At 29.3% G+C, this 21169-nt stretch overlaps 4 protein-coding genes and 1 long non-coding RNA gene across 11 annotated transcripts; 3 read left to right on the top strand and 2 right to left on the bottom strand.

Moving 5' to 3' along the window:
- Positions 1-1117: 1117 nt before the first annotated feature.
- On the bottom strand, positions 1118-8291 carry LOC100650850 (tudor domain-containing protein 7). The gene is made up of 17 exons (XM_012312732.3): positions 8127-8291; positions 6628-6777; positions 6217-6425; positions 6035-6138; positions 5690-5801; positions 5290-5619; positions 5064-5231; positions 4583-4939; positions 4328-4495; positions 3990-4247; positions 3619-3864; positions 3194-3544; positions 2892-3109; positions 2598-2811; positions 2312-2430; positions 2053-2204; positions 1118-1967 (listed from the first exon to the last, which is right to left on the bottom strand). Exons 2-17 carry the CDS (start codon positions 6707-6709, stop codon positions 1744-1746), a joined length of 3312 nt encoding a protein of 1103 aa, XP_012168122.1. The 5' UTR covers positions 6710-6777; positions 8127-8291; the 3' UTR covers positions 1118-1743.
- A 136-nt stretch (positions 8292-8427) lies between these two features.
- LOC125385826 lies at positions 8428-11533 on the top strand. The gene is made up of 2 exons (XR_007225496.1): positions 8428-10367; positions 10719-11533. It is a non-coding gene; the product is annotated as an uncharacterized LOC125385826 (long non-coding RNA).
- A 207-nt stretch (positions 11534-11740) lies between these two features.
- LOC100650967 (polyadenylate-binding protein 1) lies at positions 11741-14969 on the bottom strand. Its single transcript, XM_003398343.4, has 4 exons — positions 14424-14969; positions 13526-13836; positions 12501-13446; positions 11741-12418 (listed from the first exon to the last, which is right to left on the bottom strand). Exons 1-4 carry the CDS (start codon positions 14614-14616, stop codon positions 11976-11978), a joined length of 1893 nt encoding a protein of 630 aa, XP_003398391.1. The 5' UTR covers positions 14617-14969; the 3' UTR covers positions 11741-11975.
- Positions 14970-15877: 908 nt separating this feature from the next.
- Positions 15878-17154, top strand: LOC100651452 (cytochrome b-c1 complex subunit 7). Its single transcript, XM_003398348.3, has 4 exons — positions 15878-16320; positions 16431-16478; positions 16681-16847; positions 16963-17154. The coding sequence occupies exons 1-4, from the start codon at positions 16284-16286 to the stop codon at positions 17038-17040; spliced, it is 330 nt and encodes a 109-aa protein (XP_003398396.1). The 5' UTR covers positions 15878-16283; the 3' UTR covers positions 17041-17154.
- A 501-nt stretch (positions 17155-17655) lies between these two features.
- Positions 17656-21136, top strand: LOC100651335 (sodium-dependent phosphate transporter 2). Of its 7 annotated transcripts, none has more exons than XM_048409592.1 (8): positions 17656-17882; positions 18001-18052; positions 18316-18512; positions 18624-19413; positions 19494-19700; positions 19772-19982; positions 20070-20707; positions 20810-21136. In XM_048409592.1, the coding sequence occupies exons 4-8, from the start codon at positions 19210-19212 to the stop codon at positions 21038-21040; spliced, it is 1491 nt and encodes a 496-aa protein (XP_048265549.1). In that variant the 5' UTR covers positions 17656-17882; positions 18001-18052; positions 18316-18512; positions 18624-19209; the 3' UTR covers positions 21041-21136. The 7 variants fall into 7 exon arrangements, with proteins under 7 accessions (XP_048265549.1, XP_048265548.1, XP_048265547.1 ...); XM_048409591.1 differs by having other exon boundaries at positions 18312-18512; XM_048409590.1 differs by having other exon boundaries at positions 17996-18052.
- The last annotated feature ends 33 nt before the right edge of the window (positions 21137-21169 follow it).

Raw genomic sequence — 21169 nt, 5'->3', positions numbered from 1 at the left:
TAATTTAATACTAATTATTAAAAATTACTAATATTAGTTATTAACTAATACTAATTTTTTAAAATTTATTTATTGATTATTTTACAGTTGATAAAAAGTATGATATAAATAATATATAAAATATCTATATATTTATATGAGATAAATACCATTCATATTACGTCACATAAAGATTACAAAAGTTGATTTTCGTAAATCATGGACGCGTGATAAGCGTAATGATCGATGATTATTGGCATAACGCGTGCGCTTTCTAACACATGCGATTCATTATACAAGTACGCGTTATTCATACCAATCAATAAAACCTAAACGTAACAACACATGTAACAACAAATAAGACATTTTATCCATTTATACGTTCTGGAATTATAGAATATATGTATTCGTATTAAATATTCATCAAATAAAACACATTTTGAAATATATTTATTATTAATATATCATACTACATTGATATTAACACAGGTTTTTGAAATAAGAATTCTTACATTTATGGAAACATTAGTATTTATTGGCACCTTTCATCAAGTTATTATCAAAAATAATATTTTACCGCAACGTAACATTAAGTTATAATATTGTATCTTACTACATTAACAAAACAAAAATATTCGTCATAAAGCAATATTCGCAAATATATATTTGTATATATATATATGCATAAATATATAATATCATGTTTTACTAATATATCGCATATATATCTAATCTAATTGAATACTGAAGTAAAGAAATAATTATCTAAGACAAAATAAATTCGTAATATACACTACAAGAAATAAATTTATCTTTCTTCTGTTAACCAAAAACAATTAAAACATATAGGACATATTATAATATTCTTAAATTATATATAGTTAGATTATGTTAACAATTTAAATTGACAAGTCAATAACAAAATTGAAAGCATGTTATAATAGAAAAAAACTAACCAACAAAGTATTTATCACATACAAAACACAAACAATAGCTTACAATCACTCGAGGATAGCATGTTACCCTAGGGTGTTTAATACCCTAACACAAATGATTAAAAAAAATGAAGAATAACCAATGTATTGGAAGTAAAAAAAATGGAATGCTTTTAATTTTTGTCAAAACATTTTTGTCACAATTTTTGTCACAGTTTTCGTCACAGTTTTTGTCACAGTTTTGTTGTCTTTTATATGACACAGCCAAATTTGTTAATATAGAACAAAAATTAAATTTAAGAAGTTTGAAAAAATAAAGAATCTTAAAAACATAGAATATTATAACAAAAATATATAAAATACTCTATAAGAATGTGCATATATAATGTTTAAAAGTTAGTTCAATAAATTATTATTTTCTTGAAAAATAAAATGCTATAACTTTTCAAAGACATAATTATAGGTATAGGACATAGATAATATATGTATATGTATAAGTATAATGTACACATACACGTATTACGTAATACACGTTTGGTGTATGTGTATATACATTCATATAATTTCCATTATATTTTCATTACTTCTATCTAAGACAGTTAATCATGCTATGGGTTTTACATATAGTATTAAATAGAAATATTATTTTTATATACAAGCAACTAAATTCTCAAGCGTAAAACAGTAAAACTGTACAAAGATATCACTTAGCATTTACGTAGGAAACAAATACATGTATTCCATGCCGAAGTTGTCAAAATTAATTTAACCATTAGTGTTTACTATGATACTCCTATTTTGTATCAACTGTATCCAAGTAAATATCGCTTTAATCATTTAATGTAGCTCGACCTTCCTCAATTAAAAGTTGATCGATGTAAATATCTTCAGCAGTATTAACATCTATCAATTTTAAACCCAATATAGTATCGGCCGGGGAAAATCCATCAGACTTAGATTCGTAAACTATTGATACAAAATTTTTATCCACGACTAATTCTTGAAACCTTAAACTATCTTCCACAGACCAGTCAACGTTAATCGGTCGTATACCTGTTTAAATTAGTAACAAAATTTACGAAGTAAAACGCTGCATCTTGAAAACAAATTAAAACTGGAAGATAAAACAATTACATACCAACAAGTCTTGCTTTAATAGCTTGATACGGTAGTTCTAAGAATTCACTTTTCAAAGGTTGTAATTTATTTAATGGTAGTACTGATACATCTCCGAAATCGCAGAAGTAAACGCTAACCATATTTTCTTTAATGATACTTGAAATGCATACCCTTAAAAATAATAGAGAATAAATAGAAATTATTAATTAATATCAATAACTCCATAATGTAAAGTTCAGACTTAAAATATGTATTTATAGATCACTTTTTATTTATACCTATACCAGTGACTGTCAATGTGTTGAGCTGCATAAAGTTTGCCTTCTTTTATTGATTCTGGAGTTGGAGTTGGACCTTTGTATACTTGACAAGCTTCTTGTAATTGAATCATCATTAACTAAAATTATAAAAATATATACATTTAATTTATATGAAATATATATTTTTTTTATATATTATAATTATATAACTATAAATATAATTATAAAATAATGCAGTGTAATTATATATATAATTGTAATACATATTTTATACCTAACAAAATAGATAAAAAATTACATTTACCTCTAATGAACGTTTATCGTCAAATGGTTGAACAGTAAAATTTCCGGGATGGGCAGCCATTGTTACATGAACATCAAAATATTCGCCAATGCCTGAAATTTTTGGTGGTTTTAAAGACTTTACAACGTCATCATCTTCACTTCCTGCGAATTTAGAATTCATACGTTCGATGCGTTTCCTTGGTTTTATATTATTGTTACCATCCCCATGTGTTCTGCAAATATAATAAAAATAGCAATTGCTTATTATTTTCTTTTTCGCAGTAATATTTATCAATACTTTTATATACTATACTTCGTAATTTCCTCTTCAAGAGCCAAGGTGTTATTGACAGAAACAAGCATATTACTTGGTTGAATTCTTTTAAATAATTCCACAACTGGTGTCCCCTTTATAGATGATACAACTTTTACAATAAGTGGTTCACCTTTTGGTGCAAGTTCTGCAAGTTTTACAACCATCTTTTCATTGAACATTGACTTATCAATGTTATGAAGATGTACCTTCAATGCCTATTATTATGAATGCATCGTTAAAATTTGTTCTAATATATTAGATTTTTTAATTTTTATCAAATATCCAAATTAAAATCTTACCTGAGGAGGATAATTTGCTAAAACTTGAGATAATGTTTCTAAAGAAAGAAGATTGCTTTTTGTTATAGTGACAGTCTTACCAAAATCAATTAAAAATGCTCTTAATTGATTGTAAAAGCTGTCACTTACGATTTTCCCCCTGTACCAATTATTATTTACTGACACAAAGTATGTTTTACTAGAATCAACTGTGGTTACAATGCAACTCTCTAGATCTTCTGTGTTTAGTCCAGTACATATTAATCGATTTAATAAATTAACCAAAAGTTTCATACTTTCAGACTGCACTTGTACATAAACATCACCATTTTGTTCTACGTGAGAAATAAATACTTCTGATACTTGTCCCTCCTATAAATAATAAAAAAACATTACTTTTTGTCGAAAATTCAAGAACATCTTCTGGAATACAAACAAGTACTTACCACGTCTAATTTAGGAGCAACTAATACGTTTTGTGAGATTTGTTTAAACAATTCTAAATTCAAATTAATGTCATCTGGTCCATGAGTATCATAAAACACAACTGTCGCAGAGATATCATTCTGATCTTTCTTACGATTTCGTACTTCAACATATAAAGCACGGTCAAGCAAACATTTTTCAATTGCTATCACGGTGCTATCACAATCATTGAAATCTTCCAAACCATAAAGACACAGTCTTAATGCCTATATATGATTTAATACAATTGTTTACAAATATTTTTGATAATATTATAAAGTTTGTATCTTAATAAAAATGGCATTATATTATTGCGTCAGAGCGATTTATCATTGATTCATCAATATCATACCTGAGCAGGAAGCACACAAAACTTTTTATCCAATACTTGTAATCTACTATAATGGTAAATATCCTCATCACCATGATCAATAAATGAAACTGTAACCATTCCAGTTGTGTTATTAAAATCTACACAACGAACTCTGTGCCACGATTCATCCTCAAACACAACATAGTAATTTCCAATTTCAATAAGTGGTGCTTTCAGAGATTGTTGGATATTACCGTAATGTTTACTCATTTCGGTGGTCATAATGTCAAATTCATCCTACATAAAGATCATGTAAGTAAATATAAATAATAATTATAAAAAAAGATTATATATAAAAAAAATTCTTTTTAACTTACACTATATGCATCTCCTACAATTCTAGCCCATATTTCAACAGTACTTATAACGTATGTAACAGACACAATCCAAAATTCTTCTTCCGGTAATTGCAATTGTCCAGGTGCAACAGGACCAATTGGATGCAGTTGTATTTTATCTGTCTTTAATGATGTTGTATTTCGTATCTAAAAATATATATATTAAATAATAATTGTATTTCTTTCATATACGTACATAAAACAGCCTATAGTTTACAGAACACATTATTTTACCTTTTCACGTAAATCCGACGAGGTAAACCGACGTAAAATTACCGAATTATCTACACCCTTTTCTAAAACAATTTCTGAGCTCGTCTCAATAACTTTTTCCCAGTTTCCAGGTAAAATTTCCTCGTACTGTTGTTTATAATACATGGGTATCTGGTGCATAAAGATACCATTTGGATGAGCATCTATTATGGACAAAACTCGTTCTTTTATTATGCCTTTGTCTTTAGTTTCATTAAAGCAAGTAGATGAACCATATTTTTCGGTTAGATCAAGCAAGGCAAATTTCGCTGCAAGTATTTGTGCCTCTTCTTCAGTATCTGCTTCTTCTGGATAACTTGAATATCCGTGAGGACCAATCTAGAAATATATTTTTAATGTTTTATATCTACTATAAATTACTATTTATTTCTTATTGTCGTTAATTTATACTTCAATATATGAATAATTTCTATCAGAAAAGTATCAAAACAATTTCACAAACCTTAACTTGTGCAAACACAGCCGGTTCTTTAGTATTTTTAATTGTTGTAGGACAGATTTGATACACAGGTTCTGGAAAATTTAGTACACTAGCTCTTTGTTTCAATTCTTCTCTTAGATCAGTAAGTTGTAATTTTGGCACAATTTTTCTAGTATTACCTAATGCTGTCTACAAATATAACTTATTAATCATATATTGTATAATTTAGTAATTAATAAATACTTACAGGTAATTTTGATTGTTGAAATTTCATTTTACTATCTGCTAGAAGTTGCCCAGGTGAGAAAGGTGACAACACCTCAGGTGATTGAGACAGTGTTGAAATGTTGGTGCGTATATCCATCAATGAAGGAATATAAGAACTTACTTTAAGTCTGTCGTTTAGACTTGAAATTTTTTTAGGAAGCATTTCCACATTGATATTAGCATTCTTTGAATGTTGACTTATCACAGATGTTACTGTCCTTAGATTGTTCTTTATTTGTGTCTCATCTTTAGACTTGTTAATACTTTGGTTTGTTGATAAAGCAGTATTCACTTGTCTATCTTTCAGTCTCTAAAAATTAAAATAAATTTCTCTCCTTCAGTACCAAAATATGTAATCTCATCAGGTATATATTACTTACTTTACTAGGAGAACTTGGTGGTATACCACAATTAGATTGTATATATCTGGGTTTCTCGCTATTTTGATGAATAGTAATTTTGGTTGACATTGCAGGAAAATACATATTTTGTCTAAAATAACAAATGTTCAAATGTGTGTACACGCGCGCGCGCGCACACACGCACACACACACAAAATATATAACATATACAGTTTTGAATATCTCTTAAAATTTATATACTAACAACGTTTCAAAAATATAAAAAAGAATTAATTATTTGTGAAAGATTATTTTCTACTTATTTTTATATGTAATATTTAGGACATAAAAAAATGAAACATAGATAATGCATTCTACACTTACTTTCCACTCATTTGTGAACATAAATTATTGTTAAAACTTCTTATACTGCCAAAATTTCTTGTCATCATAGGTTTACGAAATGGTGTTGGTCTTTCTCTATTCGCCTAGAGCAATACAACATTAAAGATAATGTAATATACAATAAAATGATATTGAACAGTATAGATGAATAACAGACCTACCATTTTATTATATTTTTTCGTTGCTGTCTTTTGTCGAGCAATTAACTTTGAGATATGTGCAGATTCTCCACTAGGTACAGCCTCCACAAAACAATCTTTTCCTTTCTCAATAATTTTAACACTATCGACAGTACGTAAAAAGGCAACTAAAGATTGATACCCTAACTTTCGAAATGGTATATTTTCATCAATGAGCAATCTATAATCTTCTGCAAAAAGTGTTAATATAAATATTTTTTACAGCTGCATTATAAACATACAATGTAAAATTGTTAATTTTTATTTACTTTAGTTAATATATGTATGGTTTATAGAAATATAAACATTCTAAATGAATGTTATGAAAATTTAAGTAAATTATAATAGGATTAAATAGTGATAAAAAAAAGCTCCTTAAAAGAAAAAACTTACTATTTAGATCATCCATCTTGACTCCACCTTTTGAAGATATGAGACATGCACGTACATTTTTTATTACTTCTTCTCTTTCCATTATTGCTTTTTTGTATATTTAAAAATGTTAATAAATGTGTATATAAATTATATTTACAAAGTAAAATTCTGAAAACATTTAAACATCAGATAAATGACTTGATACATAATTTTTAACAAAGTACATTCTGAATAATAATGTTTAAATAATATAATTACTAATTAAATGCTTAGTACTTATAAAAAAATTACATTAATTTATTAGAACAACATTAATGGGTTAATGTTTATTTATAATATAATGTAAATATTGTTTATTTATTAACCACTTTAAAATAAAATCATACAAAAATATTTATAGATATTTGTAAAATATAAATCTTATTGTAATAATATAAATATTTTTTATAATATAAGTACAAATAGTAATTGTATAAAATATTTTTCAAACCAATTTTATGTTCGATTATTTTATTATTCTTCAATATTTTACATATGCTTGACGAAAAATTTTAGGCTTTGACAAAAAGTATTACAATCAAGTTATGAGAATTGCATCTTGGGAAATGTTAAACGAGATAAAATACAATAAATATCATCTAGTTTCTTTTTAACAACTTACTTCTGTTATATATTTTAAAATTATATCGTACACTGATGCGAGAATGAAACAAAGGATTGGAAATATACAATAATTAGTATTTCTGACTTATAATTGAGATCTCGGATAATGCCGGCAAATGGCGATCAGATCGGTAGTGTAAAAATTGGTGAAATACGCAAAATTGTCAAATACATATTGTTGTTAACAAAGGATAGATACTTACTAATTATTTGAAATACGATGTAATACATTTGACACATTATAAAAAAAACATTTTCGCTTCCAAATATTTACATTCTACCATAAAATTCTCATGACAAAATTAATTCACATACTTCATAAAATTTTACTGCGAAATTTTATACATATATTGATATATACAACATTTAGTTTTAATATCGTTTTTAATTAAAACCATGTACACTCCCTATACATATACATCGAAGTCACAATACAAGAGCTAATGTAATAGTTTAAACTACGTAATTGTACCATAGTAATATTATCTAACTAACGCTTACTAACTGGAATAAATTTGACAAACGATATAAATATTATGTACACTTATTTTGCAAAACTAAATACGTCGTTACTTTGACGTCATATGAAAAGATAAACCAATCATAATTCCTGATGACATGTAACGAGTACACAAAATCGAATGTAAAAAAGCAATGGCAACAGCTGCATATCAAATTATAGGCAATTCACATATTTTCGGTAGGTATTATCGTTCTCATATTAATCAAAGTATAAATTAGTAATATATAACAATCTTTAATTTATTGAAATTTCAAAATTATCTGAACACTGGGAGGATACTTCAAGAAAAAAAATTAGGCCACCGTTATACATGCATAAAAATCAAAGGTACCTTATTTCTCTTCAAATGTCGCACATATATAATATATTATAAACTTTTCTTGTAATTCCACTAAACTTTATCACTTCTTATACAAATATATCATAATTTGACAATAGCTCAACTGATTCTATCTCGAACATTGCCTGCTCTTCACTATTCGTGAAAACCGATTTCCAAACTCTATTACATCTCCACAGAGAACTATCCAACATATTATTTGTTGAAGTTGAACACGAAATGCTTCGTTCATCCAATCAGACTCTTCCTATGTCCCCTCCATTTCTAGGTAATGAACCAATCATCGACCAGGTTTAAGTAGCGGTATATTTAAGAAGTCATAATTTTCTATTATATGCTTCTAATTTTTACTAAAATTTATATGTGCGTTGCAAACGATAAATTATTAATAATAATCATATAACATTAATAATAATGCATAATATTAAGTAATTATTTTAAGAACTTTCAATAATGTTCAAATGTAGTTTTATGCAAATTTAATTATTCTATGAATATATCATGCATTCGAAACTAATTATAATAATATTTAAACTTAATAGGAATTCTTATGTATTAGATCTACTCAATATAAAAAAATCGAAACTGCTCTAACTCAACTAACTAATCATACTTTTAAATGAAATCTAATCGCTATTACTCATTATCATAATAAAACATAGTAAGTTTTCTTCATCTTGAAACAATTTTAAGTAATCTTTTAATAATAACTTACTTCTCACATACAGAGACGTAATACTATGAAAAGAATATTTTAAAGAATTAAACTTTGACGATATATTATGTACACCATATATATTTCTTTGATACTTTTACGTATAAGCTGGTATCTACCTAGAATTTCATCTCACTTTTCTTTAGTATCGCAGTTAATCTTTTTAACTGATAATAATTATCAATTACTATTTTCTATCATTTAGATTTAAACATTAGATTCAACTTGAATCAAACATATTATAAACTCTTATAATCCAAGTTACAGTACCACGTCAAAATAATTTACCTATAATTCTCAATGAGAATTGATAACAAATAATCTATCAAATAAAAAAAAAAAAATTCCTATCTGAGAATGTAAGAAAATGTGAATTTCGAACATCTAGGATGGCTGCCTGGCCTTCGTCACCCTGTGGATAGAGAAAGCGTCAACACTTAAGGGTGTTATAAATTAAGTCCTCACCCGCTTAGTGCGTGTGAGCCAACGGGCTCCGACGTCTTATAATTGCGACGTCTGAAAATGCGAAGCTTCGAACGGTCGCAGCGATTACTTCGATTCCTTTATCTCTGGTTCTGGGAAGAGATAGTAAAATCACTTGAGAATGTCGTAAACTATGCCCTCTCTTTTACTAGCGTATAAAATTTCAAACCTTTTCGGACAGATACAGACCAGATATCAGGATGCGTTTATAATATGCTTATTATATATAAGGTTTACGAAATGACCGTGCTTTACAGAGTACTTTATGGATTTCAATAAAAACAAGCTACTCTTGAAGTAAAACAGATGTTCTTTATTTTTAGTAGCGCTGACCTGAAATACAGAAAAGGATACTTTCTCTGTTGTCTGTTCTTTATAGAACGTCGTAAAAGTCAATAGATGCAAGACTATTTATATTATTAAAGAATTTCGGTTTTATCTCTATGAAAGCAAATAATTAACTTGAAGAAGTTAGCTACGTAACTAAATTGAAGAAATTTGGAACTTTTTATGGGTCAGCAATTAGCAACATTGTATTTCCTAAAACAACTTGAAGAAGCGTTCAGACAATCGATATTATTGTTTAAGATTGCCAACATTACTCTAGACCAGCGATTCTTAACTTGTGGTCCAGGAATCCGCGAGGGCCACAAAGTCCTCACACATATAGGTTATTATTGTATGTGTTATCCGAATAAAAAATATTTAGTACATATATATATTTATTTATTTATAATGAATCTCTTCTCTCAAAAATTTAAAGATATTGAATAAAAAAACAAGTTATGTAATTTTTAAATGGGAAAAGAAATCGTGAAACATAGTACAAAATATCTAGGTAGACCACATAGGAATTCATCTGAATCTCCAGGTCACCGATTTCCTTGACAATAGTATACAAATACGAAGGTACAAGACTTTTGAGACAAAAGGCACTAAACTCACCATCGTAATTTAAAAAAATATTCGACGACTAAAAACACCCAAGGGCCAAACATATATTTAATTAAAAAGTATAGAAGAACATACTGCGTGTAAGTCTTGTCAAAAGCCTGTACCAACAACATATTTGCTTATAATTTCTTGTAATTAGGAGATTAATTGCAAATAATCTTGCGACATGAAAAAAGTTTCTACAATGAACGTAATAAAATAGTTAGAATAATTCGTTATTTGAAATAATTGAATAATGCCGGTTTAGATTTGGATTTGATAATAAATGAAAAAATAGTTTGAAAGTATATTAAATTTTATTATACAGCGTAACGTGGTCAACCGATTAGAGATTGAATCTAGAATAGATTTCTTTATTCGATACCTCGCTTTGAAAAAATTGAGTTTGAAAAATACGATTATGTTTTTAATTTTTTTTTTTTTTTTTTCAGATAATTTCTTCGTTTTACTCATAAAAGAAATATTTCAGGTGAAGAGAGTTCGTGAGACACACTGTATGTAATAAGCATTTCTTATGACCACTATACGTACTATCAGTTATTACGGCATTATATTCTCATTATTAGACTACAATTTTTATACAAATTAGTATTTTTACAAATCTAATTGTAAACAAGTTGTAAAACAAGTGGAATCTAAGAGGAAATTTATTTCATTCACTGAATATTGTAATAAATACTATACTTTGGATATTTTTGTACATTATACGCATTTTTTTAAATGTTACATTTTCTATAAATGCGGAAAAATCTACAGTTTACTAATTATTTTTATTTATATTTCAATAATTCGTACGAATTTTACAGATATAAATATAAGTTCCCGTCTTTTTTATGTTCTTACTTACTTATTACACTTAATTAACAAAATCACTGATCACACTTTGTGTAATTTTTATAAAAATAATTGAAATTTAGAAATATATAATTTAGAAAATACTTACTGCTATTTGATTAATATCAACACATAATCCCACATATTGATGTTATCATTAATTGTTAATATTAAAACATATGTGCCAAAATAACGTGGATAATAAAATAATTTTACTCAAAACAAATGTTCATATTTATATATTTTATTTATTCATAACTTATACAATTTCTGACAAAGAATGATTTATAAAATAAGTTATCCCGATAGTTTTAAATTTATATAATTTGCATACAAAGTATAGGTTAATAAAAACGCACATTTTTTTAAATTGTGTTATTAAACTATTTGATACTTTATACCAGTTTATTACAAAAAGAAAAGGGAACAAATATTAACATATAGTTCTAATCAATGTAATCAATAAAGGCCAAATTGCAGTTCAAACTCTTCAAATAATTTATTTTCTATACTTTCATTACATGTGTTATATGAAAGTAAGAATATAAATATCTTAATAATAATTAAAAAAAAACATTTAAATCAAAATAAGGATCAGGGAAAGAATGAACTCATTTGATACTTTTAAAGGAAAATTTATTATCATAAAACTTGATGAAAAACCCTTTCATGACCAATTATTAGTTTTGAATAACAATTTGTTCCTGTCATTCTTGCATGTAATAATCCTTAAGCCACCATAAAGCTTCAGAAAAAATTTGATTAAACCAAGGATAATCGCAGAATGAGTAAGAAAAACTGAACATTGTTACGAACGATTAAAGAAGAATAAAATAATACCTTAATTAAGATGTTTACTCTTTTTTAGAAGCCACAGCCTGTTTGGCCTGATGAGCTTGCAATACAGCTACGGCCTCTTCAACCTTGGCTTTCAGCGATTCATTATGCTCCAACATGTGCAGGAGCTCTGAGTTGTCGATCTCCAACAACATTCCAGTGATCTTTCCAGTAAGTTGCGGATACATACATTGAATCAATGGGAAGAGACGCTCTCCCAACATTTGTTTCTGCTCTTGCGGTGGAGCAGCTGCCAACATTGAGGCAGTTAGTGGTTCTTGGCCTTGAATATGAACAGCTTGCTGAACAGGAGTAGGAGTAGGAATTGCCATTGCTTGTGGGGGATTACGCATGTTTGAAGTGTATTTGTAATTTGACGGACGGCTTTGAGCTGAAACTCCCACTGCTGGACCAGCCATGGAACGACTTTGCATATTTGCACCACCAACCGTTTGTTGACCTAAAAGAACAAATAAAATAAGTTGAAGTTTTTACAATTGAAATTTTGAAAATAAATTTTATAAAAATTTAACCTTCATTACCTGTGATAGGTCGAGCAGACAAAGTACTTCGCATAGCACCAGGTTGTGCAGTAGGAGCACGCGGTGCAGCCCTAAATGGACCTTGCATCGTAGCGAAACCTGAACTTCCAGTTTGTGCATTGGGTCGTACTTGATTAGGTTGCGCTGGCCAACGAGGAGTTGTACGAATTTGGGCCATCTGTGCAGGTCCATAGAATCTTTGCGGCTGTGGAATAGTGGGAACGAAATAATTTCCGGCACCACCAGGCTGGAAAATTTGACCCATTTGCTGCATACGCATATTTGCCAAACGTTGCATGTATTGAGAAGCAAGATGTGCTTTACGATCTTCTTTACGCTGAGCCAGAGCAACATATAAGGGTTTAGTAACTATTATGCGACCGTTCATCTCTGTTACAGCTTTCGTAGCTTCTTCAGGAGCAGAAAAACAGACAAATCCAAAGCCTTTACTGCGTCCTTCTTCCATCATAACTTTAGCAGAGGTAATTGTTCCAAATGGTGCAAATTCTTTGCGCAACCGCTCGTCATCTATACTATCGTCCAAATTCTTTACGTATAGATTTACACCTTGATAACGATTTAAACGTTCTAATTTCAATTGCTCAAACTTCCTCTTAAGTTCTTGCTGACGCTCTGCCTTCTTTTGCGCCCGTCCGACGTACATACACTTTCCTTCAGCGACCTCTTTTCCATTTAATTCAAGTACAGCTTGTTCAGCTGCGTCAGGATCCTCAAAAGCAACAAAACCGAAACCTCGAGATTTTCCGTCATCTTTAATCATTACTTTATGACTGGTGATGGTCCCATATTTTTCAAACATTTCTTTAAGTTTGTCGTCTGTCATATCTTCCCCAAAATTTTTTACATAAACGTTGGTGAAAAGCTTAGCTTTCTCTCCTAATTCCTTTTCGCGTTCTTTACGGGGTATAAATTTACCAACATATACCTGCACATTAAAAAGATACTATGAAGATTATTGTAAAAAGGATTAAATAAGTAAAGAATAATAATAAGAAAAATATTACCTTTTTTCCATTAAGCAACATGCCATTAACTCTATCAATGGATTTATTTGCTGCTTCCTCAGTTTCAAAATGCACAAAACCATAACCTTTAGAAACGCCAGATTCATCTTGAGCTACTTTGCAACTAAGTATATTACCAAAAGCAGAGAACGTATCATACATTGCTTTATTGTCTATGTTTTTATCTAAATTTTTAATAAAGACATTTCCAACACCAGATTTTCGAAGAGAAGGATCACGTTGAGACCACATGATACGAATTGGCCGCCCCTTTATCATGTCAAAGTTCATGGTATCAAGAGCACGCTCCGCTAAAATGAGCAAAAACTTATTTATTTGCTATTATTATTAAAAATCTACATTAAATTCCGTAATAATGACCAAATTGTTGTTTTTTTTTTTAATTATATAATTGTGAACTAAAAATTTAAAATGTCCAATCATTTCGTAAAAAATTACAAACGATCTACATATTACATATACAAACAATTCATAAAGTATCCCAATAATGCAAACATATTAATAAATTAAGGTACAAATTGAATCATTATGTTATCATTTTAATTTTTATTTAAATTACGATTGTAGATATATACATAACAAATGTCACATATTAAAACCTATTATTGTTAGAACTAGCAGATTTGTATCAAAATATCCAATATCCCAAAACCTTTCCCCAAAACGAAAAAAAAGTATTAGAAAAAATAAGGCATGACTCAATCCAATCAACTGCTACTACTTTGTTCGAAGTAGGTTTCAATATGGTGGTATCGTATGATTCGAAACACGTGTCAAGCACGGACAAATGATGTAATAAAGAATGATGTATCTTGAAAAAATGTAGGATATCCGAGTAAAAAAAAATATTGAAATAAATAAATATGATCATACTCACCATCAGCAGGCTGCTGGAAGTTAACATAAGCATAACCAAGCGAGCGTCGAGTAATCATATCACGACAGACGCGTATCGAGAGTACGGGCCCAGCCGATGAAAACTTCTCGAAAAGCATCGCCTCGGTGATATCACTATGCAAGTCACCCACGTAAAGTGAGGCCATAGGGTAATTTGGAGCTCCCGGATTCATAATAATATTATTCCCTCGTCGTGCAGCTGCTTAAGTCGAAAAATTTCTCTGATTTTTGGTATCTCTCGTTCCTTCAATATGGCTTGCGCTCTTCCGACCACGTTGTTCTTCGTAACGCAATTGATTACTATTTTTTTCCACACTTTACTTACGTTTCGCGGTTTTCAGCTACGGTTTTTCGATTTTTTTGTGTATATTTTTGTAATTTTTATATTTTTTTTGGTTTTTTTTTTTTATAGAAGAGTTATTTCACGAATGGAGGTGGGTTGTGTGACCTATTTTGTAGAAAAAGGAGACACAACCACACGTGAACACAACTCTACTCTTTATGAGGAAGAGGCGCTGGAAGTAGTTCCGTTCACGATTATATAGTAACCATCCAACGCATTTGCACGCTGGTAAAAGTAGTCCCTCTCGCGAATTGTACTGCCATCTATATTCAATTCTAGGTTGTTTTCAAATGTACCTAGTACGATCAAAGACAAGTCTGGGATAGTCTAGGGACAGCAGTCATATAAATCGTTTATGTTTGTATGACCGTGAGCCTAAACCCGGGCAGTTAGATCATATAATTTACTATATAATTTATATGATTTATATAAGTGGTTTATAGTACTATGGATGAAAGCATCCACCGACTGAAGCCAAAAAATTAATATGGCGTCAGTTTCAGAAAGCGTTTCGCTCGATATGTTTACAATACCTATGTATATGTATATGTTACACATGCGCGATGCGATTTCTGAAACCGTCGCCATGTTAAATTGTTCGGCCTCACTTGATAGATGCTTTCCCCTAGCAAAAGTCACGTGTACATAACTATGATCATATGAACGTGTACATAACTATGATCATCATAACTATGATGAGTGTCGTAGGACACTCCTATACCAAAAGTACAGTTGTTGTATACAACCGTGACGATTGTCATATAAACAGGACTGAACACTTCTATACCGAAAATATTAATAAACCCAATTAATTCTTTTGAATCCATAAAAATCAAGATGGAGACTAAGAAAAGGTCTTGTTTTGCGCATGCGTGACCCGTACATAACATACAGAAATGCTATAAATATCTCAAACAGAGATAGACATTCTACTGGTCTCTGTCTGTCTCACAGAATTATATTTTTCTTAGTCCTTCATGTTGATTTTGTTCGACTCAAAAAGCGAACGGTTTTCCCTAGCAAGTGTCTGGACCTGTTTATACGATTGTACCCATATCTGTCTTATACCACATAAATAAAATATATTTTCTTACTTTTATAAACGAAATAAATTATTGTCATAATACATATAAAATTTCTTATACAAAAATATCAATTTTTAATGTTTTTTAAAACGTCCAAATATACCAAATTTTACATTTTATTTTCAATACATATGTATCTCTGAATGATGATAAATAAATTGATATTTTATACAGCTCACAACTATACGTTTATTTATATTATAATTTTCCTAAAATATGATAATTTACACAATTGCACAAGCATAAGACAACTTGTATACTAAATTAAAAGTACTTAAGATAATTCATTGAGATGATATTGATGCTGAGTAACTATACATTATACACTTTAGTAGTGAGAGTAAGCACGAACGTTAGCAGTTGCAAAGTGCAAGTGTGAGCAATTTTGCTTTAAGTACGTAAAAGGTCTAATATGGCTACTCTGGTTAGATACATAAAACAAAAATATCGTAAGTAAATTGTGATCGTGAGTAAATTTATAATTTATAAAATTTTGTATATTAGAAAAGTGTTATACTCTTATATAACTATATATCTATATGTATGTCGTGTTTTATAGCAAACATACAAAAGTGGGCATATAATGCTAGTGGATTTAATAAGTATGGTATGAAATATTCATGTATTATATTTTTATGTATACATTACTTGTATTATATATATTCGTGTAATAATTATTATATGAATATATCTTTCAGATGAGATATTTTATTACTTTATAACATGAAATGTGTAATGCTACTTTAAATAATTTAATAGAATTTACATAAAAGTGTACATTCTAAATGTTTAATTTTATATAAATTTAGGTTTATATAAAGATGACCTTTTGTGGGAGGATGAAGATGTATTAGAAGCATTACGGCGACTACCACCTCATTTAGTAGAAGAACGTAATTTCCGAATTATCAGAGCCACACAGTTAGATGTTCAACATAAGATTTTACCAAAAGAACAATGGACTAAATGGGAAGAGGTAACTTAATATTAATAGTAACTTAATATTATTCAAAGAATCTATTTACATGTTAAATATTTTTGTGATTATTTTGTATTTGGAACAATTAATTATTTTATTTGTTACGAAATAGGATGTAGAATACCTTACACCCTATGTAGAGGAAGTAAAAAGAGAACGAGCAGAGAGAGCAAAATGGGATGCAGAGTAAATTATAATAATGTAGTAATAAATATATTCATCTTACACTTAGATTGTAATTTCAAGATATTGGTTTGTGTATATAACATACAGATATTAAATAAACTATCTTTAGGCACTTAAATTCTATTGTTTCAAATATAGTTATTACCATGTGAGAAATGTTACATAATTGATAGTATTTTTTTATATGTTATATATGTTTCATTGTTAAATATTAAAGTAAATAAATTATTCTGTATATATAATTCATTTAAAACATTTTTCTTTAATTATTTTTCATTTATATTTTCATATCGTACAAATGTAAAATTAGTTACTAAATTAAAAATTAGTCAACTAAAACAAGTGTAAAATTAGTAATTTGAAATATTAGGATAATGGAAGTCATTGAAATATTAGCAGTTAAAAGAAATTAATATATCAGGATTAACGTTTAAAATTAATGAAGATTTAGGTGGATGACTATTTTGTTTAATGATATCTTTAAGAGGAAGTGATTATTACTAGTTATGTCCGCATTAATTGGAACTCATTTAACGCCCTTTATGCAATGACTTATTCATCATTCCCCCACGAATCTATGCCGCATAGTTAGTGCGTAATACATACATTGTTAATGAGCGCGATGACATTAAAGAGAAGCCTTCACGGGCTTGTAAATGTGAGAATAGAATCATTTTTTTTTATCGATTTATATATAAAAGACGACAGAATTGCGATGCAGTAAATAATTTTCGCATTATACTTATAAGAGTTTCGCGGGCAAATGGCGGATCAATATTTCACCCCCACGCGGATCTGAGCGGCATCCCCAATTACCAAAGATTTATACAAAATAATTTAAGTTTTGTGAGTAAAAAAATCTATTTCCGTTTTTTCTTTTTTTTTCTTAGCAAATTTTCATGTAATTTTTTTCTGTTTTCAATACATACGATGCATATCTTTTACACAATTCTTAAAAGGAAAGCTTTAAAGTGAAAATCACACGGAACATCATATAAGGGATGATACAAAGAATGGTAATTGGAAATCACAACTTAGAAAATTGTTATATACGAATTTAATATAACGCACGATCGAAAATTCCGCTTATTCCAATTATTAACTCTCATTTTCTTTTATGAATTTAATAGTGTTCGTAACTAGTGTTCGTAAAAGTAGTGCGTAGTCTTCGAATTTTCGTTGCATTTCGTACACATACCCTTTTTGTAACGAGATAATAAGTTTTTACATTTTCCATTGTACACGCATGGAGAGAAACAATAATATCTGTTTAAGTCAGTTCTATTAGGATTGTGAATTCTAATCGAGATATCAAGTGCTGTTATATGAAAAGTGAAAGAGTAACGCCACCCCTTCAAAGTCGAGCGTGAGAAAATTGACAAAACGTTTTACTACAATAATTGAATTTGCTTTGTGGATGTGAAGTACCTCGTTGTTTAAAATTCATTTTAGGACAATTATAATGTGTGAACAAAGGTAATAAAATAAATTAGTTACATTGCTTTTAAGAACTTTTATATGTTAATGTATGAAATTTAAGACGTATATGAATATTATGTCAAATATGTATATTTCGGTTAATTGCAGATGCCGGATGAACAGCGATCAGTGTGTTTTCAAGGAAGGAAAACGCTGATAATGAATCCCCATAAAATTGATCACAATATTTTATATTTAATACAAAGTAAAAAATTTAAGGAGTTTACACAATAACTCTTTTGATGCTGTTAGAAGCATTCTAATTATACATTGTTGTATGAAGAAAAAACAATGCTATATATATCAGGTGCTGCGCCAAAATACTACCTCTGCTATGTGTACAAAGTTATAAAATTGATTGTTTTAGAAGCAAAATAAAGTTATTAAATATATATATATATATACATACATACATATATACATATATATATGTATGTATATACATCTACACATGTATAGGAATTTAAATATAAATGGAGAAATATATTCTGAACTATAAGTATTTATGTGTAAATGCATAACAGATAAAACTGGAAGCTCTTCCTTGATCCATGTTTTCTTATTCAACAATGTATTATCTACAAATAATATGACAGGAGAACATTCTAACACGATGATCTACTGACAAATGTATAGAAGTAAAAATATCTATATATCAATAGCTCAAGGGAAATAGTCATTAAAGTAATTAAAAATGAGCATACCATACGATGAGAATTTGATATGGATAGTAGTGGTTGGATTCATAGTGGCCTTTATTTTGGCATTTGGAATCGGAGCTAATGATGTTGCAAATAGTTTTGGAACAAGTGTTGGTGCAGGAGTACTTACAATATTCCAAGCTTGCATTTTGGCAACAATCTTTGAAATTGCTGGAGCTGTACTCATTGGCTATAAAGTATTTTCAATATTTATATATTTTACAAACTTTATCTTACACTATTTTGTTTAAAATATATTAATTAATGCTTACTTTAGGTTTCTGATACTATGAGGAAGGGTATACTAAATGTGACATTATACGAAGGCCATGAAAAAGAATTAATGGTAGGAGCATTATCTAGTTTAGCTGGATCTGGTATCTGGTTAATACTAGCAACAGCATTGCGATTACCTATTTCTGGAACACATTCCATTGTTGGTGCTACAGTTGGTTTCTCACTTGTGTGTAAAGGTACTGCAGGGGTTAGTAAAATTATTATATTAGTTTAAAAATAAATGAATAATATTTCAGGATGTAATAAGCATATTTATAGGTCAAGTGGGTAGCTCTTGCAAACATAGCAGCATCTTGGTTTGCAAGCCCTGTACTTAGCGGAATTGTATCAGGTGCTATATTTTGGGTTCTAAGAAAATCAGTACTTCAATCTAGTAAGCCTTTAGAACAAGGTCTTTATATTCTCCCATTAGCATATGGACTTACTATTGCTATTAATGTTATATCAGTTGCACATGATGGACCTAAACGTAAATAAATATTGTATTTGTGTTGCAATGATTAATCTTGTTTTATTTCAGCGAAAATTGATGTCATTTCGTTAATGTCTGTTTTAGTTTTGATGTTAGATCGAGTGCCATGGTGGGGTAGTGTACTTGCTGCATTAGGTTGTGGCTTATTTTCAGCTGCAATTGTTTATTTATTTGTTGTACCATGGCAAAGGAAAAGGATATTACTTTCATTAAGTAGCAACAAAAAAACAACAACTAAGTTTGGTACCTGTGATAAAAAAGAAACAACAGCATTATCTGTTATTTCTGAAGCTCCAAGTAGTAGTAATAGTAATGGTAATGCAAAAGAAGCAGCGCCAAAATTACGTGGCAATAGCAGTGCCAGCCCTCTCTTAATGGTAGCAGGATCAGAGATTGAAGGAACTCAAACTGAAATTGAAAGAAAAAACGAAGAACCACCAGAAGTATCTCAACTCTTTGCTTTTTTGCAAGTATTAACTGCAGCATTTGGCAGTTTTGCTCATGGTGGTAATGATGTCAGTAATGCAATTGGTCCACTTATTGCACTCTGGGCTGTGTATGCAGAGGGATCAGCTAAGCAAGAAGCAGAAACCCCACTGCTTATATTACTTTATGGTGGTTTAGGAATATCAACTGGTCTTTGGGTATGGGGACGTAGAGTAATACAAACTTTAGGACAAGATTTAGCACGGATTACACCAACTACTGGATTTACTATAGAGGTATACACATTTTAGAAATGAAAAATTATAATACCTAAGAAAAAAATAATGTTTATTGTAACATTTATTACATAAATACATATTATTAAATATAAATTATAGGTAGGAGCAGCAGTAACAGTTTTGTTGGCAAGTAAGGCTGGTTTACCTGTGTCAACAACTCATTGTAAAGTGGGATCTGTTGTCTGTGTGGGATGGGCTTCGCGAGGTGGTGAGGGAGTTTCATGGAAGTTATTTCGTAATATTGCATTTGCATGGTTAATTACGGTGCCAGTGGCTGGCTGCTTGTCTGCAGGATGTATGGCTATCTTTAAGGAAATAATTAGTTTGTGACTTTAATGCCAAGGCAACTAATCCATTTTAGTGAAAACCATCCAATGCTACTGTTGTCAATAATTTATGCAAAAATAAAGATCGAATATAAATTGATTTAGTTATTCTTTATCTATAAATATATCATGT

This window comes from Bombus terrestris, chromosome 10 (genome assembly GCF_910591885.1).
Source record: "Bombus terrestris chromosome 10, iyBomTerr1.2, whole genome shotgun sequence".
NCBI classification, from domain to species: domain Eukaryota; kingdom Metazoa; phylum Arthropoda; class Insecta; order Hymenoptera; family Apidae; genus Bombus; species Bombus terrestris.
This window is presented reverse-complemented; position numbering and strand designations above follow the sequence as displayed.

What these genes read in the sequence shown, in the direction of transcription:
- LOC100650850 (XM_012312732.3), bottom strand. Translation starts at nt 6,709, where the DNA reads ATGGAAAGAGAAGAAGTAATAAAAAATGTACGTGCATGTCTCATATCT. An exon ending in CGTCGGATTTACGTGAAAAG is followed by an intron (nt 4,496 to 4,582) that starts GTAAAATAATGT and finishes ATATATTTTTAG; the next exon opens with ATACGAAATACAACATCATT. An exon ending in TTGCTCCTAAATTAGACGTG is followed by an intron (nt 3,545 to 3,618) that starts GTAAGTACTTGT and finishes TATTATTTATAG; the next exon opens with GAGGGACAAGTATCAGAAGT.
- LOC100650967 (XM_003398343.4), bottom strand. Translation starts at nt 14,616, where the DNA reads ATGAATCCGGGAGCTCCAAATTACCCTATGGCCTCACTTTACGTGGGT. An exon ending in TGTTGCTTAATGGAAAAAAG is followed by an intron (nt 13,447 to 13,525) that starts GTAATATTTTTC and finishes TTTAATGTGCAG; the next exon opens with GTATATGTTGGTAAATTTAT. An exon ending in GTCTGCTCGACCTATCACAG is followed by an intron (nt 12,419 to 12,500) that starts GTAATGAAGGTT and finishes TTGTTCTTTTAG; the next exon opens with GTCAACAAACGGTTGGTGGT.
- LOC100651452 (XM_003398348.3), top strand. Translation starts at nt 16,284, where the DNA reads ATGGCTACTCTGGTTAGATACATAAAACAAAAATATC. An exon ending in TAGTGGATTTAATAAGTATG is followed by an intron (nt 16,479 to 16,680) that starts GTATGAAATATT and finishes ATATAAATTTAG; the next exon opens with GTTTATATAAAGATGACCTT. An exon ending in AATGGACTAAATGGGAAGAG is followed by an intron (nt 16,848 to 16,962) that starts GTAACTTAATAT and finishes GTTACGAAATAG; the next exon opens with GATGTAGAATACCTTACACC.
- LOC100651335 (XM_048409594.1), top strand. Translation starts at nt 19,210, where the DNA reads ATGAGCATACCATACGATGAGAATTTGATATGGATAGTAGTGGTTGGA. An exon ending in TGCACATGATGGACCTAAAC is followed by an intron (nt 19,983 to 20,069) that starts GTAAATAAATAT and finishes TGTCTGTTTTAG; the next exon opens with TTTTGATGTTAGATCGAGTG. An exon ending in CTACTGGATTTACTATAGAG is followed by an intron (nt 20,708 to 20,809) that starts GTATACACATTT and finishes TATAAATTATAG; the next exon opens with GTAGGAGCAGCAGTAACAGT.